At 39.4% G+C, this 27,598-nt stretch overlaps 2 protein-coding genes across 2 annotated transcripts; one reads left to right on the top strand and one right to left on the bottom strand.

Annotated features, from left to right (window-relative positions):
- The first annotated feature begins 1,397 nt into the window (after positions 1 to 1,397).
- On the top strand, positions 1,398 to 2,975 carry LOC121527449 (arylamine N-acetyltransferase 2-like). Its single transcript, XM_041814410.1, has one exon. It carries the CDS (start codon positions 1,480 to 1,482, stop codon positions 2,317 to 2,319), a length of 840 nt encoding a protein of 279 aa, XP_041670344.1. The 5' UTR covers positions 1,398 to 1,479; the 3' UTR covers positions 2,320 to 2,975.
- Positions 2,976 to 3,858: 883 nt separating this feature from the next.
- Positions 3,859 to 27,060, bottom strand: LOC121527524 (E3 ubiquitin-protein ligase MARCHF6). The gene is made up of 25 exons (XM_041814522.1): positions 26,668 to 27,060; positions 26,114 to 26,213; positions 21,963 to 22,036; positions 21,585 to 21,728; positions 21,040 to 21,112; positions 20,772 to 20,940; positions 19,683 to 19,872; positions 19,005 to 19,066; positions 18,890 to 18,922; positions 18,741 to 18,792; positions 15,590 to 15,648; positions 15,410 to 15,490; positions 15,211 to 15,279; positions 14,952 to 15,026; positions 13,975 to 14,109; positions 12,244 to 12,464; positions 12,002 to 12,139; positions 9,915 to 10,137; positions 7,839 to 7,908; positions 7,433 to 7,614; positions 7,082 to 7,216; positions 6,799 to 6,888; positions 6,429 to 6,561; positions 4,576 to 4,711; positions 3,859 to 4,422 (listed from the first exon to the last, which is right to left on the bottom strand). Exons 1-25 carry the CDS (start codon positions 26,684 to 26,686, stop codon positions 4,335 to 4,337), a joined length of 2,751 nt encoding a protein of 916 aa, XP_041670456.1. The 5' UTR covers positions 26,687 to 27,060; the 3' UTR covers positions 3,859 to 4,334.
- Between the last annotated feature and the right edge of the window lie 538 nt (positions 27,061 to 27,598).

Below are 27,598 nucleotides of genomic sequence, written 5' to 3' on the forward strand. Positions count from 1 at the left end.
TAATTGGATAAGAGTCCACCATAATGTCAAGGGGCAGGCAATTTGCTGGGGTGAGTACTTATCTATTTTTTTACTTGACCCAGATGCAGCAGGGACAAACATCTTACATGTTAAATGTATTTCCCTTGTCTGAAGTCCTGGATGGTTAAAAGAAATAGACTGTGGCTTTGTCTCTCTGAAAGCAGTAAGAGTTTAATCCCTCAATGTCTGTTAGCATCAAACGTTCAGTAAAGTATCTGACGATAGACATGTTCTATTCTCGCCAAGTCTGTCACAATACAAGACCCCAATGCTAATCATTGTTGAAGACTTATTTTGAAGAGCAACATCAGGAAACGGAGTGTTTTCCATGGCAACTTAACAACAAAGATGTCTCATAAACAGGAGAGAAATAACTTCACATAAGTCAGCAAATGGGATATAAGGGATACCTGAAGTTAAATACAGGAAGAAAAAAATTAAACTTTTTAGGTCTAATCTGTCTGTTATGGCACAAATGTGACAATTTCCCTCACAGAGAGCTGACAGGTCCAGCAGAGCAGACAGATGATTCCTCCAGTCAGGTTGTAGCATTCTTTTTTTAATTCGAGACAAACATATGTCTCATGAGTGGGTGGTGCTACAGTTAATTCAACTGACACCCACACCATCCTACTTTGTACATTTTAGAACATCCTCAGGTCTCGGAGTGAGGTGTCAGGTGTCATATGAAGTAGCATCAGATCTTAGAAAAAATGTATTGGGAAAAAGGCATCAGGTCTCAGGAAAAAGACGTCAGGAAAAAAGGCATCAGGAAAAAAGGTGTCAGGTCTCAGGACAAAAGGCATCAGGGAAGAAAGTGTCAGGAAAGAAGTCATCAGGTCTCAGGAAAAAAGGCGTCAGGAAAAAAGGTGTCAGGAAAAAAGGCTTCAGGTCTCAGGAAAAAGGGTGTCAGGAAAAAAGGCATCAGGAAAAAAGGTGTCAGGTCTCAGGAAAAAAGACGTCAGAAAAAAGGTGTCAGACCTGACGCCTTTGTTCCTGACACCTGAAGATGTCATAAATGTATACCATAGGCCTGTGATACAACAAAGCTAAAATACAGATTTTTTAAAATCACTTTACAGGGATACATGGTCAACTATGATCCTTAATGTGTGGTGTGCCTGTGGAAGAGCAACGTGGAGAAAACACTGACTCTGCTAATCCATTACATGACATACACACAAAATTTAAACAATAAAAGCAATAAAAATAATGCTATATATAAGCTCTGCAACAGGATCCAGATGTTATCCTTCATGTAGAAGAGTCGGCTCCTTGAACCGGCTCGTTCACAAACGACACATCACGAACATAAGTTATTCAACACCAGGAAGGAAAAAAACAAGAGACGTTCAGTAACGATACTGGTGCATATGTGAGCACGTGACAGAGAGCTTTAGTTTACCGGGAAAAAAGTCAGAGTAGCAAACTCCATCTTAACTAGGACACACAGCTGACATGGATGTGAAGAAATATCTGTCTCGCATTGGGTTTTCTGGCCCAGCTGAGCCAACCCTGGACGTGCTCCGGTCGCTCCACCTCCACCACCAGCTGTCGGTGCCATTTGAAAACCTGACGATACACAGCGGCGGAAAGATTCAACTGGACCTCCCTCTTTTGTATGACAAGATAGTGAACCAACGAAGAGGAGGTTTCTGCTGCGAGCTTAACGGCCTCTTCTCCTGGCTGCTGTGCCAACTGGGCTTCCAGGTGACACTGCTCTCAGGTCAGGTAAAGGGCATCAAAACAGGTTTTTATGGTCCACCTTTTGACCATATGATCATCATGGTGAGCCTGGAAGGGAAACGCTGGCTTTGTGATGTAGGGTTCGGCCCTGGTTTTAGCTCCCCCTTATCACTGGAAACCAGTGACCCACATGAGCAGGGCCACCGAGAGTTCCGGATCAGACAAGCTGAGGACATGCACTTCCTGGAGGTGCAGCGGGATGAGAACAGAGAACCACATGGAGACTGGTCAGAGGTCTACAAATTCACCCTGGAACCAAGGCACATGGAAGACTATGCAGAGATGTGCCAGTACCACCAGACCTCTCCCTGCTCTCTTTTCTTCTGCAAGTCCCTCTGCATGATTTTAAGGCAAGGAGGAAGGGTCACCTATATCGGCCGCCGACTGATCAGCACCACATTTCCAACTGAGGAGAATGGGAGTGTAAAGACAACCAGAGAACTAAAAGATGAAGAGATCCCAGATGTTTTAGCCAAGGAGTTTGGAGTTGTATTAAATGCCCCACTGATACCAAAGGATGAGGATATCACCCCACCAGCTGCCATGTACTAATCATGTAACAAAATCTGTATGCTCTTTGATTCATGCATGGGATACTGTTAAGATTTTCAAATCTCCTAATTTGTATCTTTGATTGATTATAAAACAGAGATACATGAATAGTGATGACTCTATGAACCAGTAAAATTTTAGCAGTAAGACCACCATGTTTACAGTTTCAGATCCACAATGAATGAATGAGATAGTTTTGACCTGGTAAGCCTTGTTCTGAATACAGCAGGAAGACATCACAGCAGATATAATGTCCCAGTCAGGCCAGTCTGCAGAATCAGCTGGGCGCTTTGGGCCAGGATGAGATCAGTGAATGTGTTTAGAGTCCGTAGCATTGGTGCTAGCATCCTGACTAACAGTGAGCATATTTTGGAGCTGAAAAGTGTGTCAAGATTTAATTGGGTCCTGATGTTGGAATGATTTATTTGTGGTACTTTTAACCACTTTCGCCTATGTCTTCCAACCATTATTGCCACATTATTTTATTTTGTCACATTTTTTGCCCATTTCCAATATTGTGCACCCTTCTCCCTAGCTGGTTTTTGTTGCCTATTATTGCTGCTTTTTCAACTTTTTTCTATTTTGCCACTTTTGTTTGTATTTGAAGATTTTTTGCAGCTTTTAAAAAAAATCTCCCCAATTTCTACCATTTTTTGCCTCTATTTGCATTTTTTTTTTTTGCCATTTTTTGCCCATTTCTGCAACATCTTTTTGCCTACTTTAGCTTCTTTTTTCCCAATTTTTTGTCAGTTTTGCCATGTTTTGTTGTATTTAAACAATTCTTTACAATTTTTGCCCATTTTGTCACTTTGAGCACATTTATGCCACTTTTTTGTACTACTTTCTGCCTCTATTTGCAACATCATCTATCCTCTATCATCTGAGATTACTTTCTTAATAGTTCAGTGGTCCGTCCACATCAACAATACTAATAAAAGATGATTATGTTTAATAAAAAGGAGTTATAAGGCTATATTGTACTACAGCATAAATAAATCAAATTCATGTTTTGTTGCTTTGATAAGAGTGGTTATTTTTCAGATTAAAAATAAAATATCATAGCTTAACTTGCCCCAGAAAGCTCTCTCCTTTATTCCCCTTATGGGTGACCCTGGTCCCAATTAATCAAACTGGTAGGAGTAGGAGGCTGGTCTGTTTTGGCAGGAGAATGTTTGGATTGGTTTGCCAGTAGAGCAAAACATTTGATTTGTTATTTTATAGATTTCCTCTATAATCTGGTGAACTGTATCAGGAATATCACATAGGAGGGAGTGATGTTGTTTCGAATATCACCACTGCTATGTACTTAAGCTCATTACCAAATCAAAGCAGTGCTGATATTAGGTCTAAAATCACTTCTTCTCTTGTGATGCTGCTTAACTGAAAGAAAACGGACGTCCAGGATAAGATGAACTGAGTTACCACTTTAGGATCCTCACAGGAGTTTTAAGTATTCCTTAACTGAGACTTCAATCAAAAAGCATGTCAGAAGTAATAGATTCATATGAAAATCAACCTAGTAAACAAGCAACAAAAAGATAAATTGTCAGTTTGATTTAATAAATTATACATACACTTTTTAAGATGTACAATGGTCATTGCATTAATCCACATCTGTCTTTTTTTTTTAAGACAAAGTCTGCGTTCAAAGTATTTACACATGTACAATTATCAGGCAGCACTTTACAAAGCAAGGCATGAACGACGATACAGATGTTGAGCTTCAAATCCAACCTCAAACCCTCACCCTCCTGCCTTCTCCATCTGTCTTTTGGGGGGGGGGGTTGGTGGCTTAGCTGTCCAATGATTATAATACATTTTCCCCAACCCGTCAATGATGGGCGCGAAAGGGAAGTTTAAGAAACTGAACGACATCCATTAAATCCACCGCGATCCTGGGGAGACTGAAAAGGATTCCTGTCCAAGGATTGAATTGAAATCAAATAGGGTGGGGGTAAAGGTGGGGGGATGTGGTGTACGCAAGGTAACAGGTGAAAAAATGTGGCACAATAAATCTACTCTGCCACAGGGTTGGAAGGTGGGACTGAACTTGCTCTTCCAGCTTTGCGTTCATAGTTGACGAGCCTCTGTCCAACCAGGTACCTGTAGAGACAGATCACTTCAGTATTAAAACTTGGATTCTCATGATTTCAGACTTTCTGGCACTAAAACGACATTTTTTTCAATATGAAACACCAAAACTTGAACTCTATTAGCAAATCCTCAACTTTTTTCCACAAATGGGTCTATGCTTACTTGTCGTTCTTGATGTGTTCATAAAGGCGTTTAAACTGTCGGATCTGGAAGGACAGGATGCCGATGAGTGAGACCACCATCAAGAGGAAGGGATAAATTCTCCTCTGCATTAGAATCTCCATCTCTGGTGTAACTCCTGTAGAAATAGTGCAGTTAAGTTATTAACTATGGCACTAAACTCCCCTTAGTAATAGTATCTACATTATCTTAAAAACTTTCAGTGATTAATGCGGTGAGATTAGTGCTTTACAGCCTTACTGTTAGAACAAATTAAAGCATTAGTCAGCAAGTAATGGTACTAACTCATATTTATCTCTGCCAGAAGATTACTTGCTGAACAGTGCTTTTTATAAAGCAAGCTTTTTATAAAATACACTGGGTCGAGGTTTTAGGTACGCTTCACTGCACCACAAGCACACCATTAAGAAATATAACAATTTAACCTGCAGCAACACCCCAAACGTTTGTAAGATCTAAGCTTTTTTCATTTGTTACAATTCTTCTTAATCTCAGTAATTATTGGACAATTGTTTGTCAAATTCATGCTAATTTTGGACGCTAACTTAACCAAAGTTTGATAAAGGGGCAATAAAGCACATTAGTAATCACGATAAAAAAAAAAAATAGTGCACTTATTGTAGATCAGTGGTTCCCTACCTGAGGTCTGGGCGGCAAATATCACAGGGAGGGTGCAGGACCCTGTCTGCTCTAATGGTGTCAAAATAAGATTAACTTTTATTTTATTAACTTTCTTTAACTTTATGTAATTTTTTAAAATCATGATTAATATTATAATGTATTAAGGCCAACTTCAAAGATGAAAAAAATGAAGACAATCTGTTAATTTTTGTGCAAAAAAGTCAAATTTTTAAAGAACAGGTCAAGGAATATTGCACCTTCTGGGATTTGAAAATTGCAGCAGGCCATAATGCGATTGAGTCTAATTTGCGAATAATTGCTCAGCCCTACTGTAAAGTAAAAAAATTTACAAGAAACCAAGCTGTAGACAGTGGTTGGATTTTTGACTTTTTTAACTTAACAGTCTCAAAAATTCTACATTTAGGTTCGTGTTCATTTACAACTTTTAAAGTTAAAAAATTCTGTTTTTTTCTGATCAATTAAAGACTTTTTAAACTTGCAAATTTTGGGTATTTTTTCTTAAAAATTAACAGATCCTCTTAATCTTATTAAAAGTGCGCTGTGGGGGGTTTAGCTTGGTTTAGATATTAGTGGGGGGGCCAAAGGCAAAAAAGGAACCACTGATGTAGATCGTAGTTATTTGCGATAAATGTGATTATCTTGACAGCCCTAAAGAAAATATAAAATAAATATATGCAATGTGTATTAACAAAATAATAATAAAAATACATAAAATATTAAATGAATGAAAATATTAAATGATAAGTAATATATCAATTAAGAATATAACAATAATTAATAATACTAGAGCCATTTATAAAATGTAGGAACAAAAAATTACTAATGAAACATATTTTCTTCATTAAAGTACTTCGCACACTGACTGAAATAAACCTTATTTCCTAATGAATAAGTAAGTTGAACAATTGTTTTAATTGACCTTAATATATTTAGTTTAAGATACTCGTGCTTTAATATGCTGATATGTATTCGTGACACCTGACATCATAGTTTTGAGTTAACAGTGGAAAAAAGCAATCCATAAACTGGTGAATAATAAAACAAAACATTAACATTCACAGCAGCTGCAAGATGAAACTGAACTAACCCCCCTGCTTACTCATCTTGTTCCTTTCTCCTCTAATCTAACATCCACACCAAAGGACAAAAGTACTTCTGTACTTCTAAACATTCACACATCCTCAGACACTCACCTACAGCGGGAACCACCCCTGCAGCAATCACATACGGCACACACAAGGACAGCAGCAGGACTGAGATGACCGGAGCTGCAAGTTTACGGATGATAAACTGGAGATCTATGTTGCGAATTCCATTTGCATAAACCTAAGGAGAAAGTTGTTGTTTATTATACTGTTCATTACTGACCGTGGGAACTTTGACCCAGGTTTTAGCAACTGTCTATCTGCCCTGCTACTCATTTTAAATAAAGTACAGGAAAGAAATCCAGTACAAAATCAACCAGCTTCATATCTACAATGGAAACTAAATTATTTAAAAGAGAAAATGACTTATAATAGACTTATTAAATGAGTTAATGGACAGTATTCCTCTAAAACCCACCTGCTCGATCACAGTCTTCAGCCACCACTGAGGGCCCATGAGAGTAATAGCAGCAATGATTTTGGCATGGAGCACTCCCAGAGCCCAGTCCTGTACACAACACAGTGACAACGGTTGGATTTTAAAGCTGGGAATTACAGGGCACTGCTAAGTAACTACATAGTTCTTCTGTACAACCATGAACCACTAAAAAAAAAAAAAGTCTAAGAGACAACAGAGATCCGTACAACAGAGATCCGTGAAAGGTGGAAAAAATCTATACGAGGCCCACTCACTAACATACCTGCCAAGGGTAGAAGAGAGGTGTTTGGTCGAGGGGAACCCTGAGTGGAGCCACAATCACCAGTTCAAACAGCAGACCCAGTAGCAATGGGATGACTCCAGCAACCAGCAGAGCTACAACCAAAGTCTTCAGAATCTACAAGGAAAAAAGGGCAATAAATGACAGAATTAATTATCCATGCTTCACCAGATTATGTGAAAAACAGTGACACAATTTTCATTTTATATTAACCTTTCATATTAGGGTATTAGCTACTAAAATCTTGATAAGAAACCAACATTTCTCAAAAACTGCAACATTTTATAGTAGGAAGTGAAAAGCTCAATAGCATGCCTTCCCATTGATACCCACCATGAGGGTCCACTCCTGGACTTTGTGAAGGATGACGGTGCGTCCTTGGGGCATCCAGGCTAGCAGCACAGTGACCCCACGGATGGACAGCCAGCAGACGTAGAGCCCACAGGCTGCTGTGTACAGCTCGTGGATTTTGGAGCTTCCTGTCCAGAAGGACATCAGCCAGCGCCCAGTGAACACTAAGACACAAAAGTTACAGACAATCATGAAAACTATTCAAGTATTTTTACAGTCATCCTCAGCTCTGGTTCACAGCGAAGTGAAATACTACTTGAGCTAAAACAAACCCCACGCAGCAGAGACATGAGTATATATTTAGAGTCAGCCTTTAATTATGGTTTGGGTGTGGGTCTACAAAGTAAAAAGGAAATTGCTGGATGTGGCTTTTGCTACCGAATCTCACCTGGAAGGGTTAGACACACCAGACTGGCCACAAGCAGGGTGATGCACATGAAAGCTATGAGCAGCACAATCTGAGGAGAAAAGAAGAGACATGTTTCAGCATGCAGAAGGATATAGAAATCAAGCATTGACATATGTGGTTTAGTTCTACCCTCTCTGAAACACTGCAGGATTGAATGGCATTTTTAACTGTAACTTTAACTGTAACTAAAGGGCACATATCATGCCAAATACACTTTTTCAGGCTTTTCTAACAAAAATATGTGCCCCTGGCCTGTCAACATTCACCTCAAGAATGAGAAAAATTCATTTCCTCCCCCCTTCTTTCTCCACCTTTGAGAAAATTTGTGCTGAAACCAGCCGTTCTAAGATTTTCCCCTCATTATGTCATGTGGGGAGTTAGCCCGGCCCCCAGGTTAAGTGGACCCTTCCCGCTTTGAAGAAAGTTCCACCCTCTTCTCCTGATCGACCTCTCAGCTGCCGGTTGAGAGGAAGATCTGGGGTCCGTTCAAATAGTCCATTTTGCTTATGAAGGTGCCTAAATGAGTGAAACAACCGGGAAGTGTTTTACTGTCGACCATGATAAAGGCCGTTCGAATTCTCCAACTGAAAAGGAAAGGAACTTCATTACTTCCTTTATTATCTCCTTTAGCCTAGGAAACACTGGACCATCCTTTACCAAAGGAGAGATTAAGACAACCCACAATTCTTTGCAAAAACTTCATTTAAAGTGATGCACCTGTTGACCGCTCATCAAAACAAGCAATCAATATGACTCTAACTTTACTAGCCCAGATTTAAATAGTTAAATTCATTGTCAAACTTATAATTCATGTGATAAATGGAGGAATATTACAGACATGAAAACTTTATCGTTCCACTTATGATAACGTTTTCTTCTCAATTCAGTTTTTTTTCCAAACAGTAACCGTTCAGTCAGTATTTCAGACCACATTCGTTTCGCTATTATGAAATATTAAAGTTAATGTGATTAACGTTTGGAAATCAAAACCAATTCAAGCGATAAAGTTGGCATATTGCTATATTGTGATTATTCTAGTCATCATCATAATTATGCAAGTAAGACGATGTTTATAGAACTTTTTACATAACGAGCTGAAAGAAAGACAGAACCAGGGTAGACTGATAAAATTAACAGAGACGACATAGAATTAAAGAAAAAATGGATAGGGAATAAAACAAAACAATTAAATATATTTGTGAAATAAAAGGACTTGAATATTATTCATATAGTCGTACTGACTTTTCAGACAGTCCAGGTTAAGAGGAAACTTTCTGCTGTTCTACATGTTCACAGTCCCAGTTCCTCGTCCTGAAGAGACTTTAGGATATAAAATCTAAATGAACTCATATTTATCACCTTCAGGTTTTCAAGTTTCATTTGCTGCTCATAACAACATGGAGAACGCACCAAGTGGTAAATGTGAATTTTGTAGTCCATCAACATTAAATTGTAGTTTTTACACAAATAACACACGTCACGTCCGTGACATCCGCCTTGGGAAAGTGTGGTCGGATTCCCTAATCATTGCTGTTCTCATTTCCTTTCTTCTTACTCCCATCTTTCTTTGACCCTGTGACGTGTTCCTCTGGGGTTAAGGAAAAGTGGTTGGGAAAGGACTTAAGAGGTAATTTGGACTTCTTGAACGGACCCCAGGAGGGCCACATCCATTTCCTGAAAGGGGCGGAGTCACACAGCTCATTAACATTTAAAGTAATTTTAGATTTCAAGCCTCTATAGCCTCTTTTTATACTTAGCATACATCATGAAACTAGATATACATTTTGCCCAAAAATTCAAGCATGTGACCGTGTATGATCTGCTTTAATACTTTTTTTTGGGCTTATTGTATTATTAGCAGCCTTAAGCAGCTATGTTAAAACGACAAAATAAATCTAAAACAGGTAGATGTTTATTCATCTAATAATACCAACATGGAACTACAAATCTTCCTGCTTTTCATTTAATAGGTGCAGATGTTACATACAAAAATAGGGCTTTAACATACTGCAGAATGCACCAAGCTGAGCAGGGAGAAATGTCTAGCTTTCTTACTCTGAATGGGAAGCGGAGCGGTCTGTGGTAAGGCTGGAACCCCACTGGCCCCCCTTGCTGCAGAATGGCCTGATGGGCTGCATGCAGCCCCTCGCCAACAGCCGGGGCAGGGTTATTGTTGTTGTTATGGTGACCGGGAGGAGGGTTGTTATTGTTGTTGTTGTTCACGGGCTGATTGGCATCGTTGTCCTCCTGCTCGCCGAGGAGGTAGGAGTGGAGGTCTCTGTGGAAGTAAATGTGTTGAGATATGAGCGCTAATCTGAGGAAAAGATGAGAGGGGTTGAAAAAAAAAAAAAAAAAAATACAACAAAATACTGAAAACACCAAAACATCCAACTACATGCAAAAACAACAAAAAACTGTTGAGATTTATGAGATTTTTGTTAGTTTCAGTATGATTTTACCCTGTGAGGTTTGAATGATTACCTTCTACTACTGATTGCCTGCTACAGCACAGCTTGTTAGCCTGCTAATGTTGAAGAATGTAGAAGTAGGGGTGGGCTTTCTATTTTGTGAACAATAGGACCTGATGCAGAGCATGTGCATGCAATTCCCCTTTCGCCAAAAGAAAGGCAAGGCAATATTGCAATTTCTTATCTAAGTTTCGAAACAATGGCAGTGTGATATTCTTTTACACCTTTTGATTGTACTGACACTAGTAAATATCAAACAATATTGATACCCGTTTCTGTAACACTGCAACAATTAACCTCACACTGTCTGTGAAAGATATGGCTTTTAAAAAGAAGATTAATAGACTTTTATTGAGCACCAACATTTTTCATTGTCTTTCTCCTTCATTATACTCCTCTTCTGCATCGACACACTGCTGCATTCAACAGGTGGCTTAGTGATTTAAGGTGCACCCCATGTACGCGGGCGGCCCGGGTTAGAATCCCTTTTCCACGTCTCTCCCCACTCTCTCGTCCCCGTTTCCTACTCTATCCACTGTCCTCCTCTAAATAAAGCACAAAAATCCAAAAAATAAATCTTAAAAAAAGAAGCAGTGCAGTAGGTTGTTATAGTAGTTGTTTTAGAGCCTCTGTCGTTCTTTTCTTAACTTCTGACACAGACCTAAAACCTCTGAGCACAGATTTGATCTTAGGAAAAAGGAAAAGCCACACATTGCTAGATCAGGTGAATAGGGAGGGTGAACTTGCTTTGTTGTACTTTTTATCCTTGGTGACAGTGTATTTTTCCTCTAATGCACTGGCTGCCGTTTTGTTTTAGGATAATTTTGGGAGATCCCAGTTTCATTGCATGTAATGACTCCTAAAAAATGTGGGTATCCTTCAATTTGTTCTAAAATGTCAGAAGTGTGGGACAACTTTGGCACACTTGTGTCATGTTGAAATTTCATGCAAAATTTACCCAATTATCTCTTGATCAATGGAGACTATTTCTGCTCTCATTCTTACACTGAGTCGTCATAGATTTGTTCAGTTTGCTGAAAATTTCCTGAGGTTTTTCATGTGCATGGGTGTCCAGAAAGTTTATGGTCTTGGACATCCTCCCTGCCTTCACTGAATCTTTTGTGCCATTCAAATACACGTACATGTGACATGCAGTGTTCCCCACACACTTCAGTTAATGTACAAAAAGAATCAGCCGCTGTTTTGTTCATTTCACCAAAAAATTTCAAGTTAATGTGTTGCTCAACTTTTAAGCGAATCCTTTTCTGACACCTTAGCAAAAACACGTGCAAATCAATCAGTAGCTAGCAGTCAACTAAAGACATCCCTTAGTAGAAACTTCCTGCAGTTGTGCATGAATACACACCCTTTAATATATAACAGTGTGACTGTGAACCACTTGGTTTTATCCTCATACGTGCAGTCTCATTATTTAACAGCCTTACCTCATATTTAGAAAATACCATGACAATGGTGTGATACCAAAATGTTGTCATCATATTTGGGACTAAATTCTAAAGTTTTATATGAAATCTTCAGTACCTCTTAATAACTATCAATGAAATCCATGGAAAACACATGGAACAGAATCAAAAAGATTCAAAGCATTGAAAACTTTGTCAACCTAAATATGTGTCTGTATGAAAAAGTGAAATAAAAGAAATATTGACGTACAGTAAATATCCAGCACTGACGGTCCAGGCCCTGACCAGGCCTTTGAGCCACTGGCGAGTGTGTCCCTGCTCCAACAGAGCCGGTAGCACAACCTGAAGCAATAACAGCTCCAGAGACAGCTCGCTGACCGGGGCATCGCTGAAGGAAAAGCACAGAAAAAACATTATAAATGTGTGCATGACACAAAGGGAGACCTCTGAACCTTGCAGGTTTACCAGATGTCTGAGGATCTGCATGGTTACCTGTAGAGCATGACATTGTATGGAAGGAAGGTGGGGAGCAGTAATTTGATCAGTCTGATGGGGAGCCACAGCATGAGCAACACGATGGAGCCGAACACAACCACGGAAAGGATGAAACGCCGCAGGTGTCTGTAGATTGGCAGGTGAATCATCTCCTGCACTGGGTTAAAGTCTGGGTCATTGAGGTTTCTCAGAAACCACAGCACGCCTGGTCGCAGAACCTGATGGACAAATGAGACAAAAGAGTAAGGGGAAATTTCTTATTTTTCCTATAATAAAAAAAAATGTATACACAGCAGACTGATACAGAAATTAGGGATGCTCAATGTCTGATTTACCAATAATTCCCAACTCATTTTGGCCAATACTGATACATACACACCTTCTTTATTGTAAAGAACAAGTGCCTCCTGTGCAAATTGAGAATGAGTCAAGCAGAACTGAGAGAGGAGCGGGAAATGGACAGTCTGGTGGTTGTTTTATGTTTCGAGCTACATTCAAAATGATCAAGCTTTATGGGCCTCCTTGGGAGTGCTGCACCCAAGGCAACCACCTATATCTGATGGTACGGTTGTATATTTTACAAACCGTCACTTAATTGACAAAATTATAATTACAGACTCCAGATTTAAGACCAGCAGTAACACAAGACAGTCTTATCTCCTACTTTCAACGTACGACTTGCTCCCAGGCTCACATTAACACTGAGAGGTGTCACAAAAAAAAAAACATCACACCCCTAACTTCCTTAAACTGTTGTCAGAAAATTTAAAATAACACAAATCAAAAGAAAAGAAGCCATTATTTCTATGAAGAGAATCAGCACCTGTAGGGCGTGGACAGCCCCGTCTCACCTCTGTGACCTTGTAGTGCAGAAAGGGATATTATTCTGTTTATTCAAACAGCTGTTCTACAAAAGCTAAGCTTTTTATCACATGACTGTTCATGTTAACTTACAGGTTTATAGTCTGATCACAGATGACTCCCGTCTCCCTCGTCTCTCTGTCTTTTCATTGATAAATCAGTTAAGAAAGTGCTCTGAGCAGACTAGTTTCTTGTTACTTTGTGACTTCATATCTATGGTCCGCCCTATTTACTGGAGCACTGAACTACATTTACATTCCCTAAGAACGTTATGGGATTGGAATTACTATTCAAGGTATTAGTCAAGCCCTCAGGCCTTGCTAGGGAAAAGGAATTGTTGCTTTAGTTAACTTTCTATTTTGATTGCAAAAAGTATTAAATGATAAATCAGTGGTTTTATTCGTTCTTTTCTTTGGGAAGTGACCATGTTATAAGCGGGTTAATGCCCTTCTTGGGTTCAGGGATTAATTATTGTTACTTGAGTGGACGGTATTATTGCCAGGTGTTTAAAAACCACTTGCTGGCGTGCACGTGCAACCACAGCAAGCAGAGTGCGCGCCTCTACAGGTGCTTCATTTATACTATCTACAAAATGCTTTGAGTCCAAAAAAAAAAAAAAAAAAAGTTTATGAAGGGACACTTACAGGGGCACAAGAAGTGATTTATAATTGAAGCATTGTTTTTTTCTTTTACACTGAGTTACAAAAGAACAAAGATTAAGGATCAAATGAAGTTGTTTTTCCTCTCCCTCTATGGCACATGTCAGATCTTGTATTGCCACCCATTCTACACAGATATCATGCTAATAATATCCTGCATCCCTGATGGAAACATTTACGTTTTGATAAGCTGTCATCAGACTCTTACCTCTCTCAGGAGGAGGATAAAAGAAGCAAAGTAGAAGACATAAACCATTCCCACCAGCCAGTGCAGGAACATGGTGGTACCAGGGGCTGATTTAAAACTCAACTCTCTGTCTTTTAGGGAGGCATCAAACATCTCCTGCAGGATAAAGAAAGGAACATGTTGACTGAAAAGCACTGAGATTGATTCACATTCATTGTTGGTACCAAGTTTATTAGATAGAGCTGGTTAGATGAAAATAATACAGGTCATATCATTAAAAGATGACCAGACTTTAGTACAAGTCCTGTTGAGTGTATTACATGTCCTATGTATCACCATTTTAAAACAACTACTAAATAAAGCTCATCAAAAGACAGAAAAAATTCTGTTCTTTCTGAAAGCTCATTCAATTTGTAGCAAAACTGAAATTTAACAGATTTTTTACTCAACACCGTTCTTTTTAAGCCCAATTACATTATTTTCATGCATGAATAGCTGCTCAGGGTTCCCTTCTGCTCTGTAAGCAGCTCCACCTGTTCTGATGTGTGTGAAAAAAACAAATCCACTCGCTCAGAAAGAGCAACACAGGTGGAGGAGCTAGGTTGGCCTCTGGAGGCGGAGGGGACTTTGTTACTGTGCCAAGCAGCACCAAAGAGAGAGCATGCTGACACACCGAGTCAGAATTAGAGAAGGAAAGCAACAGCACAGAGACATATCTGACTCTGGCTAATCATCCAAGCGATTTACTATTTTTCTGTGTTTATAAATGTATGAAATGTGTAATCGACAGCATCTGTTTCTGTTTAATGCAGGACAACCCTGATAAAAGCCACTGGTGACACACTTAGGAAAGAGGAAGGGAAGCGTGTGAAAATGAAATGAAGGCATCCTCTCATATTACAGAAAATAAGGCAAAAAAGGTGATATTTCATTAAAAAACCTGATTGAAATTGTTTAAGACAGAGTTACAGAGAGGAAAAGAAGAGTACAAGTCTTACTAAGGAGCAGATGTCAAGCCACCATCCACAGATGAGTGGAAAAACACCAATCTCCACTACAACCAGCAGAGACACCTGGAAAAAAAAAGGCAAAAACGTGTCTCAGTAACATTTTACACAACAGGAAGATAAAAAGAAATCCCATAAAGCCACCTCCAGCCTGTGTGATTTCCTTCTTCTTCTTCTATGTATGGATTCAGTGTTGGGTTCATGTCATAAATCTCAGGCTATTCTTATTTCAACATCAGAGAGGCGTTACCTTGACAACAATGTAGCAGACTCCCAGGAGACGTCTGGAGCGCTGGAACCTGACCAGAGCAGCCAGTCCCTGAGACAGCCATTAAGGATCCACTCTCCCTACACACACTGACACACTTCATTTTAAATGCACTGCCTGCCCTTGTTACACTATGAGGCCCCTGAAAGCAGGGGAGCTGATGCTGGAATAAAAAGGATACATGGCAGAGAATGAGCGTCATGGCCAGAAGTATGTAGCCCACGATGGTTGTGATTAAACCCTCAAAGTGTGATGCTTGGACCTGTGGAAAAATACAAATTCATAGTTAGACACTTGGCTATATAGTTAAAGATTGACAATACTGGATAATAACATGAAGTCAAATAGAGGACTTTCTTACATATTCCTCAAAGCCGAGACCCACAACAGAGAAGTGCCCAATGTGATAGGGACAAAATGCTGCATGAGGAAAAAGAAGATACATCAACCAATGTCATATGCAAACTTTGTTTAAAAATGACTTCAAAACAACTCATAGCAGTGGTTTTCAGGCGTTGGGTCTGCACCCAAAAGTGGGTCATGGAGCTCTTTCCAATGGATTGCAAACAAGTGCCCAGAAAAAAAAAAAAAATAGTGGTGAAAAGTCTATAATGTATGGAAGCCTTACGTGGACACACATCCATACCCTTTATTTTTACTTACTTGTGATAAAAAATCACTGTGATAACAAATCTTAACAGTCTCCCACAATTTTCTTCTTAATCTAATTTTCTTGGGATAGCAAAGCTGTTTTTCCAAAACAACAAGGTAACTCCTCACAAATGTACTAAAATTGCATGGTGTCTAGGGAAAAGGGAAAAGTAAAAATAAAATGCATGCATGCATTCTTTTTGTATCTATGCACTTTTTAACATGTTTGAGTTACCCTGTCTCTTAGTTCAGTCTTGTTTCATTCTATTTAAGGTCCAAACTGCAACATTTTCATAAATACACTGAATCAATTGAACTTTTAAAAAATTGGGTTGTAATTTCTGATAATTTCTGGTGGGTCCTGATGCCCGACCAGTTGAGAACCACTGCCTAATAGGGCATTTGGTATTAAAAGAAGGGCCAGACTGATTAATCGATCAGCCGGTTTGATAAAAAAATAATCGTTGATGTTAACATGATGTTAACACTTGTATGTTCAATAATAAAGTAAAGGGAAATGAAGGTTTTACTTAGACATAATGCCTCGGTCAGTGTTAATTTCATCCACTAAAAATGTTCACCAACAGCCTTTCTTCCATGAGAAGGACTAGACTACGACTAGCCAGAAATAGATCTTTGATACCTAAAACTGACAAAGAGTAAGTTTAATTTTCATCAAGATGACTAAAACTAGACTAAAATGTTATTTAGTTTTCATCTGACATTAAAAATACATGATATTTCTCCACTGAGAGTAAATCGGTCAAAATACATGCATCTGTAGCTATTCTGCCTCTCAGCTGTAGAGAGCAGGGACCCCAGGTCTGGCAGGGTGCATAGAACACACTACCATGATTTGAAACTAGATTCAGGATAGAGAGTAAATGCTTGGACTGAAAGTTAATACTAAAATTAGGGATGCACGATACTGTATTTTTGCCAATATAGCCTCAAAGGAAAAAAGGTTGGGACCCACAGTTTTAGATAACTAAAATTTAGTCCAGTGAACACATCTTAAGGTTTGAGGATTTAAAAAGAAACAAACTATTTTTCTGAAAATACACTTTAAAGTTTAAAGAATGACGATAAATAAAGAAAAAGATCTTAACTGACATAGGTCTGTAGAAACTTTGATATCTGTCATACCGATAATATCGTGCATCCCCACCTAAAATGTGACTTTTTAGGGACTAAAATCAGACTAAAACTTAGTAGAAATGATTAAAATGTGACTAAAATTAAAAGGCATTTAAATCTAAAGACTACGACTGAGACTAAAATTCAAAGTAGCTGAATGGGGAAAGTATCTGTCAAAATTAACACAGGTCTGATTTGCAGGCAGGTAGAATTAAACTCTTAAAAGATGCCAAGGTTGAAAGTTGATGTAGAAAAGGCAGCTTTAATTAAGAATAGACCTATGAGTAGCTGTTTATTATTGGGCTGCAGCAATCGATTCTTTTTGTAATCGAGTACTCACACTGTCAGTCTGTGTTGTTTAGACACTTTAATGGATAAATGGCTGAAGGAGTCAAATTAGTCAAATGAACTTGCCAACATCTGAAAATATCAGACATGCATTCCCTAATTTATGTCTCTCTCGGTGGACGAGGCAGTGCAAAACTTCTCCTGTCCTCTGTCTCATGTGATTCAGCAGCAATACTTTCCATCTCCTCTGATGTCTCCTCTCCTTTCTTCTTTGCAATAACTGCAGTTTATTCAATGTGTATCAGGTCCAACTCAAGTGTAATGCTTTTGGTTTCAAATGCCATGATTTCCTGTACACAAACTAGTACCTTGCAGCATAAGTGCACAGTATTTTGTATTGAATGTAGTGCTAACAACACCATAGACCACCACAGCGTTATTAAAGTGTTGATCCATTGCAGAACTATAGACTAGGCTAAAAATGTTATGCTTAAGAGAGACCTTTTTTTAAAATCAATTTTGTTTTACATTTTTTATGGCAAAGATTCTAGATACATTATTTACACACATGCTGAAAAAAGAACAGCTAAGTTAAGAGATACTGCTCCAGGGTATACACAGAAAATCTGACATTAAATTCAATACATTTTAAGACCCTATTAATACATTTTAAGACCCCCACTGTATCTTCAATTTCTAACTAGTTACACTGGTAACACAATTATGTCCATGTTTTCTGCAAATTGTAAGATGAAAATGTAAATATTATATGTAGATAGTATGTGCTATCGTAGTATGCAAATTAAGCTATCACCACTGGACTTTGACATTCTAGCAGTGCTAACATTAATAGACTCTGTGCTAGTATTACACTTGGAAAAGCATTGCGTATCTGTTGAGTTTTTTGTAAAATCAATTAAAATGCCAAAAAACTATCAGCCCCAGCCTCAGCTCCAACACCTTCTCCTCCAACTACTCCTCAGTAAAACTGCATTTACATGCACACATCACTCGATCATGTAGTTAACTTCCTAGCTGGGGGCATTGTGGAAGTTTAAGGATGCACTGATGGCTCAAGGGGCCAGAACATAAACAAGTGTCCAGACTCAAGTCCGTTCCATCAGAATCTCATCTGTACTTGAAACTAAATGTAAAAACAAGCAAAGAAAAACTAGCCTGCAGCCTCTTTTGACAAGTATAAAAACTGAAAAAAGCTAAAAAAAAATTAAGACCCTATGGCCATTTCAGACTTTTTCAAAGCCTCAAGTTTTACCTTAGTGAATTGAAGCCTTATTGATTTATCAACTTTTGATGCTTTTTAAGACCATGAAGACAACAAGTGATCTGCCCAAAAACCTCACAAAGCTCCTCACAGGAGCTTTAAATCCCAGAACACATATTACAATACAATACTATGCATACAAGAGTCTACTTACCAAAGACCAGGATGAAGAGAGTGTTCAGAGACACAACCCAAAACACGTGCTCCTACAAGACAAAGGCACAGGAATCAAAACTTCAACTCTTTCTACCAAAAGTTTGCAGAAGAAAATGTAACATGATAATAATCAAAATAGAGGCTTACCAAAAATACTAATGAGCCATCCAGGCCAAGCATCTAGAAGAGAAAGATTTTAAGTGTATGTAGATATTTTACACAATAATACAGAATCTAGCACAACAACGTCATGCTTAGGTACCCTTTCCCAGGTGAGCTCTTCTGCCGCTCTGTCCCACTCCAAAGCGTTCCAGTTCATGTCATCTAAAAGAAAGACATTTATTATTTCATCTAAAGTGACCAACACAAACTATCTACATGTGCTGTATTAGGGTTACACCATATATTTCAAAACAAATCAAAATAGAATGCATTTGACCCTTTTGGCAACATAAAGAGACATCCCTACTATTTTTGTCTGCATGCATGTTTCTGAATCGTCCCACAGAAAAGTAATACTTTAAAAACTGTTGTTCTTACATTATTAATTCTGTTCTGGGAAAGTCAATTAGCACTGAAGTGCAGAGCAAACTATTGTTGAGTTTTACACTGCAGTCATTTAGCTGTCATGATGCCCCACAGCTAGAATAATGGATATCACTATCAGCCCTATCACAGAGCAGGCTACAAAAATCAGCCCATTAAACATGATACAACAAAACAAATAAGTGGTGATAAGAGTGCTTTAGGAAGCATTTGGACACAAGGTTATTTTACACTTGAATTGTGTATGATGACTGATGTCTGAACAGTTTACTTTTATACTTCAGCTATGTACAGCTACATTAGACAAAAAGCTAACCCGAAACAATGATTATGGGCAGTTCCCAATGATAAAACCACTACAGGTTTTATCTAAAGGTTCTTATCAACTTCTAACCTTGTGCTCCATTGTTGGGGTCTGCATCTTCTGCTGCCGCTCCCTCCTCTTCCTCCAGCTCAGGGTCATCAGCCTGGTCCGGGGGGGCATCAGGGGGTTCAGGCTCTGCATCGTTCTGGGCTGGCAGATCAGCAGGAGCTGGCTGGGCAGCAGGGGGCTCATCGGCTGCTCCCTGACCTGCAGCCTGGGCCTGAGAATGAGGGGAGAGTATGAATGGATTTAATATTGGAAGAAGACAGTGAGGGTCTTTTCGTGTGCTCAACTGGATGTATGATCATGTAGGTGAAGTAGCATTTACCATCATATACAAACACTAACACAAGACAGTTTTCTTTTAAAATTTAAAATATCTCTCAATGCCGGCTCAGACTACACAATTTTTTTGGTCGTTCATGACCACACCATGTCAGACTATATGCAACAAACTCTTGTCCCGTCTTGGCTGGCAGTCTGGCCACACTACAAGAGTGATCCCAACCACACATTGTATACTGACATCACTACAGTCTCCACAATTGTGTGTGAGTACAAATGTGGTAAGGGAGTGGGTCTTAGAGTTTCAATCAATCTAAAACAGAAGCACTCTTTGTGACTGTAGTGTTCTTTTGCTTGTAAAAGAAGAAATCAACAAACAATTATGGGTTGGATTATGGATTATGGATGGCATTTATGGATATATCAAGAGAAGGACAATGGGCTCTCCTTCAGATAGAACTTAAGGTATGCATGTGGTAACATAAGTAAAATAAAATGTACATGTTAGTTCCCTGGAGGGAGAAAAAGAGGGGAAACTTATAAATAATGATGCAAAGATGAGGAGAAAATGCTTTCCTGTTGGTAGGTTCAGAATTCAGGGTGTCAAGCTAGACAAAGATGTAAGAAAATTTCTGACATGCTAGTCACCAAAGTCTGCTAGTGGATGCATCGTTAATTATGTCATACTACGACACCATTTGTCATTCCTGATGCTCATAATTGGGCCTGAGGTTTGACGATGAGCTATGACATTGCAGTCTGGCCAAAACCTGGCTGAATTTGTGTAGTCTGAGCTGAACTTGGGTCTAATCAGACAACACTAAAGCATGGTACCTCATTGTCTTGTCCAGCAGCGTTTGGCGGTGGTGGCTGGTGCTGCTCCAACCACTGGGGAGCACCGCCGTGGACTATCTGTTCTCTGAGCCACACCAAGCTGATAAACGCACACAGCGTACAGGTGACCACGAAACAGCCCTGTAGACAATCTGCAAGCAGGTTCTCTCTGCAGGAGTACAACACACAAAAGAATGATTTTAATCATTTTTAACAAAAACAAAGAAAACTAAGTTTAATGCTCATGTGTTTTGGTAAGATCACTCACGTTGAGAGCATGTCCAACGGTAGTGTCAAGAGAGAGCTCACAGAGCCTGTAAACAGACACTTGTATATGCGACCTGAGACAGTGAGACAAGGTAAATAATTAATGTCATTTCATGCTTGCGAAAAAAAAATTCAAGTGTCTACAAATGCCACTATGCAACAAATAACTTATGTCACATTTGTATAGGTTTAGCTTTTATTGTTTACATTGATTCCTGAGGGGGATTTACATATCCTGGAGTGCTTATGCTACTGCCTGTTACATAGCCGTATTAAAGCTGTAATTCTCCTGATGATGTTAAACCATGTAAATGAGGTAATGTGTAAAGCTTACGTCATTTTCACTTTATACATAACTATGTTATTTGCAACATGTGTGCAAAGAAATGACATACTTCCTGCAACCCACACCAACAGCCCTCACAGTTTGAATGGTCCCATTGATAAAGGGCAGACTTATTCAAAATATGTTAGGTAAAAAACACAAAAACACTTTAAGAAGGGTGTTGTTCTGGAATTAGAGTAAATCACCACAGCACTACTCACATGCAGTGAGAGGAACCACCCCCAGCCATGCAAAGGCCACCAGTGTGTAATGGAACCAGTAGCGGATGGCTGTGCCCACACTGGTCAGCAGGCCGGCACAAATGTCCTGGATGGGCAAACGGGAGGGCATGTCTGGGGAGTAAACTAAGAAGAAAGAAGGAGAGAGTTAACAGACCTATTTAAACAAATTTCACTTGTCTTAATAATACATATAATTGAGCTCTAGCAAAACAAATGACTTAAAGTGAATAATAGTCACTTAAATAAAGGACTGATACAAGCAGGACCCATATGGCTCTATTTATAAGGTTTCTTTAGGACACCCGAGGCTGTGTAATATGTTAAAGTGGATAATCTGTCAATGTCACAAGTACTTACTCGGTGTGAACGCAAATCTGTGCTTGCATAATTCACAGTACTCCTTTCTGCTGTGTTTCAGCCACTGGACCAAACTGTAAAGCAAATATTAAGAAGATCAAAAACAGTACAAAAACAACTTAACAATTTAAAGATGAGCCATTAAAATTCTTGCAAGAGGCCATCATAGTCTGTTGATGAACACAACTGCTATGGCCACACAAAAATATGATACAGAGTAGACCGAGGCTAAACTGTGATGACCCCTCCAGGACCCAGTAGTCACCAACAGTAAGCAGATATCAAGTTTCAGTCTCGGTGAAACAATCAATGTTGCTATCAACAACTAACAAATAAGGGCATATCTGTTGGTTTTAGCTGATTCGTGCCTATTTGTTGCCAATAATAACAACATCCCAGCTCTCTGTTGTCACAGGCTAGACCCTGGGATTAACAACATGGTTATGTAAGGGGGCCATAACACCGGCTGAATCCAACACATGTTAGCATGAAAGATCTGTGTCATGAGAACTACCCTGAACAGATCAGAGCTTTACCTAACTTACAAATTCAACTTACATCCCAACAATGTCCAACTCTGACCTGCTTATGAAAAATTCACAAGGTTTAATGTGGCATTACTTAGCAAGACATTGATCTCCCTCCATGATAGAAAACATCTAAAAACTTTTCCAGCTAAGAGAAGCAGCACAGAGGCTGTAAAATTACCTGACATGATCTATTTTCACACAAAAAGTATTAATCTTTTACACAATGCTGAGCTATGTAATTCCAGCAATCTATAATGCTTGGAGTTTGTCTGCTACTTGAGTCTTACCGGGGGTTAGTGAATAATTAACAAAATAAATATAACAAACACAGCAAAGGTTCACAGCATCCTGCGTACAATCAACACAACTGAACTACCTTTTCACAAAAGGCTGTTATTCTAAACTTTGTGGGGTGCGGACCAGGATGATGTTCAACAATAACCACAGAACAATCCAGGCCTCCTGCCTGGGGATTTCCATCCACCTGACCCTCTTGTTGCTGGTGATGCTCAAACACAGAACAGATGAGAGCACAACACAATTGCAAAACTACCTTCAGGGCCTGGTTTTATTTTCATCAGACCCATACCACACCCAAGGTCGGTAATGTGGGATACTTGCAGCCTGGATGTGATAGATGACCTGTTTTCATACATTGTCATAATTACTCATATGCCAACACGACAAACTGTCATTAGGAACCACTTACGCACCATGTTATCGAATTACATAGAAATCAGCCTTAAATACAAACAAATGCTTGACTCCACCGATCCTATGTGTAAACATAGACCCTGCTTTCTTTATTTAGACTACTACATATAAAGCAACCTTGGTGATGAAATTGTGCAAAGTGAGCAAATTTGATATCAATTGCTATACTGAAGGGGGATGATTTTTTTTATCTTATTCTTGTTTTAATCAAGAAAATCATATACATGAACAGGAAATGAAGGGTTTGTGAACCATGTACGCGGGCGGCCCCGGGTTCGAATCCGGCCTATGGCCCTTTGCCACATGTCTCTACCCCACTCTCATCCCCGTTTCCAAGTCTATCCACTGCCCTCCGCTATCCAATAAAGGCACGAAAAGGCCCAAAAATATATCTTAAAAAAAATATTTAGTGCCTTGGACTAGAATACATGTGCTAATAAAAGTTGTTGATGCTTGACAAATGTGGAAAATAGAAAAATCTGAAGTGCATGCTGCTGTGAGAGAAAATCCTAAAATATGACAAAAGAAATTATTGACAGCGGTCTGACAAGTTTTTGCTACACACACCCTCTAACTCTCTGTTCAGATCAGCTGAGTGTCATGGCGCAGCGTCTCTGGTGTAGTTTAAATTAGCCGAAAATAGTGGGACACCTTCAACATTCTCCCATTCTACTTTAACTTTACAGCGGAAAAGTCAGCCTGTCAGATTCATCATCTGTAAAAGCCCCGAAACATCTTTTTATACACAGAGGTGCATTTTGAGGTTTTTATAAAAAAAAAAAAAGGTTGTCATTATTAAGTTTTTTCAAAAACATATGAATTATGCTCTAATGGCTGATGACCTGAAAAATACTCTGACTGTCACTTGCATTAATATTTAGGAAAATAAGAGAAAAATGTCATTTGCTTAATAATGTGGAAAGCGGTGTATGCTTTTGGACGAGAAATTTCAGTCCTTTTGGACACACTTTAAGGTTTGAGGGTGACCAAGGAAACAAACTTTAGTCCTTATAAAACACTTTAAAGTTTTAATATTAAGGATAAATAAAGAAAAAGACCTCAACTGACACACACTATATTGCCAAAAGTATTCACTCACCCATCCAAATAATTGAAATCAGATGTTCCAACCACTTCCATGACCACAGGTTTATAAAATCAAGCACCTATTCCAGCGTGGTACTGTGATAGGATGCCACCTGTGCAACAAGTCCAGTTGTAAAATTTCCTCGCACCTGAATATTCCCCACTCAACTGTCAGTGGTATCATAACAAAGAGGAAGCGATTGGGGACGACAGCAACTCAGCCACGAAGAGGTTGGCCAAGTAAAATGGTCAGCAGATGCTGAGGCACATAGTGGTCACCAACTTTCTGCAAAGGCAATCGCTACAGACCTCCAAACTTCATGTGGCCTTCAGATTGGCTCAAGAACAGTGCATAAAGAGCGTCATGGAATGGGTTTTCATGGCCGAGCAGCTGCATCCAAGTCATTTATCACCAAGTGCAATGCAAAGCGTCAGATGCAGTGGTGCAAAGCATGCCGCCACTGAACTCTAGAGCAGTTGAGACGCGTTCTCTAGAGTGACGAATCACGCTTCTCCATCTGGCAATCTGATGGACAAGTCTGGGTTTGGCAGTTGCAAGGAGAACAGTACTTGTCTGACTGCACTGTGCCAAGTGTAAAGTTTGGTGGAGGGGGGATTATGGTGTGGGGTTGTTTTTCAGGAGCTGGGCTTGGCCCCTGAGTTCCAGTGAAAGGAACTCAGGGGCCAATTCAATGCACCCAACTTTGTGGGAACAGTTTGGGGATGGCCCCTTCCTGTTCCAACATGACTGTGCACCAGTGCACAAAGCAAGGTCCAAAATGACATGCATGAGAGAGTTTGGTGTGTATGAACTTGGCTGGCCTGCACAGAGTCCTGACCTCAACCCGATAGAACACCTTTGGGATGAATTAGAGCAGAGACTGAGAGCCAGGTCTTCTCGTCCAACATCAGTGTGTGACCTAACAAATATGCCTCTGGAAGAATGGTCAAAAATTCCCATAAACACACTCCTAAACCTTGTGGAAAACTTTCCCAGAAGAGTTGAAGCTGTTATAGCTGGACCAACGTCATATTAAACCCTATGGATTAAGAATGGGATGCCACTTAGGTTCATATGCGAGATGAGGCAGGTGAACGAATACTTTTAGCAATATAGTGTAGGTCTGTTGGTACAGCCTAAAACTCCACTAATCTATTTGTATATATGGACAAAATTTACAGTCAATAGATGCTGAAATAAACGGGCAAAATATCAGAGGTAAATAGCAGAAATTTTGATATCTGCCGATACCGATACCAGACCGATAATATCATGCATCCCTAATATGAAGCAAGGGTAATATATGAATTTCTTATGTCACTATATTTCTAAATGAGATATAGGATTTAGTTTAATTGTTTATAGCAATATAGCCAATGCTGAAGTTGATTTAAATTAAAGTAAGTAGTGATTCATGTCAGGCAAATAAAACTATGGTGCAGTTTTTACCAAGTATCAAACATTGTGAATAAGTTTAAATAACAACTTTTATTGTGGATTTCTGTAGTTGGATTTGTCCCCTCTAAAGGAATACAAAAAAGGCTAGAATTACACTGGTGCTCAAGTAAGAAAGGGTTAATTCTGGGCCCTTGCCTGGACAAGGAAGTTAAATTGGTATTGGCCCTGTTGCACAATCGGTGCATCATTCATTAGTATTCAAGTTTTATTACAGATAATATCAAAGTTTAAAATACAGGCATAGTGTCAACCCTCTAATGAACCGCATAAAACGTGGTTGGTATGAAGTGTTGCGGGTGTTTACATGCATATTAGAGGAGGGTGGTCTCAGTATTGACAGCTGAAGAGTCAAACACACTTACCACTCCTGGTGGATAAACTTGATACTGCCAGTGCACACACAAGGGTGGTACAGGGGTTTGTCTGGGGTCCCCTCGGAGCGGCACACACGGCAAATGTCCGCTGAAGACACAAACACGTAACATGTGAGCAAGGGTAAGTATGTGACAGACTGACAGGTGTCTATCTAAATAGACTAATCCAGAGAACTATAGTCGGCTGTTACATACAAAGATGAGTGAAAGAAAGTTGAGGTCAGGAGTCCTACCTATGTGACTATATATCAGGAGACTGATGACATCACCCAGAACTTCTAAACCTCTTTACGTGTTTTACTTCACAAAGGTATTACCTCGTAGTAAGCTCCACCACGTTAAAATGGTGTTTAACTGTCAACTCTGGTCTTCCAGATTTAACCTAACATTGCATTAAGGTGCTCTACAGCTATGCTAGAAAGCTAATTTAACCACTAGCAGGCCAGCTCAGCAGTAGACCTGTTTCTCGTTGGTACACAGAGGCTAATGCTAATTAACAAACCCCGGTAGTGAAGCAACAAGAGACACCTGTAATTATTTACCTTCTTCAGCGGTATCCATGTTTCTTCCTAAGCTCCGGTCACCGTGTCTTCCAGGAATCCTTTGTACAGCGGACCCATCCACGACACAGACGATTTTATCGTTTAGCTAGCTGCGTTAAGCTAGCGAGACGAGTGTATCCTTATGTGTCGGATGCATTGAAAATCATAAAATGGTTTCCCCCACAGACTGAACACCAACGCCTGCTCTGTTGTATCCTCTCACATCCAGTTTGTGTCCGCGGCTAAACACCCGGTTTTAGTCTGACGGTGTATATATAATGAAGCACTACAAACCCGAAAAACGTTACATCCTCCGTGTTGCTGAAATGACAGTTTAACCTAGGAGACAAATGGCTAGCCGAGCTAACGCATGCGCCAACGTCACTGCTAGCTCCTGTCACAACAGTTCCACTTTACTGCAGCGGCTTCAGATTTACGGCATGAAAACTTCCATAACAACCGTCACATGGCTGTGAGGTTTGAGCCGGAGGAAAATCACTTACTAGATCGCTTCAGATACAACAAACCAACATACACACATAGAACATGTCCACGTTTTTAAATTGGAAAATGTATATTGAGCTATTTGCTTGTATGTACATCTGTCTTTGTTGCACAGTGACATCTGTAGGATGTTTGCTGGAGTGACAACTTTTACATAACATGTTCACAACTCGGAACATTTTTTAAACTTTATTTGTGAATAGATAGCAGAATAACTTCCGTAGACAACTACAGAACAAGCAAAACAAGAGTACAATATAATGGACGAACAGGAAAACAAGAAAGCCATTTAAAAGGGGGGTCAATTATAATGATCTGGGGCCTGATTAAAGAAAAAATAAAGACTAACGCTCGTACAGACTCTACATTTTTAAATGCAGTACCTTTCAAGGAGTCAAAAAATACAGAAAGCTTTTTCAAAAGGACC

The sequence above is a fragment of the Cheilinus undulatus genome, linkage group 19 (genome assembly GCF_018320785.1).
Source record: "Cheilinus undulatus linkage group 19, ASM1832078v1, whole genome shotgun sequence".
NCBI lineage: Eukaryota > Metazoa > Chordata > Actinopteri > Labriformes > Labridae > Cheilinus > Cheilinus undulatus.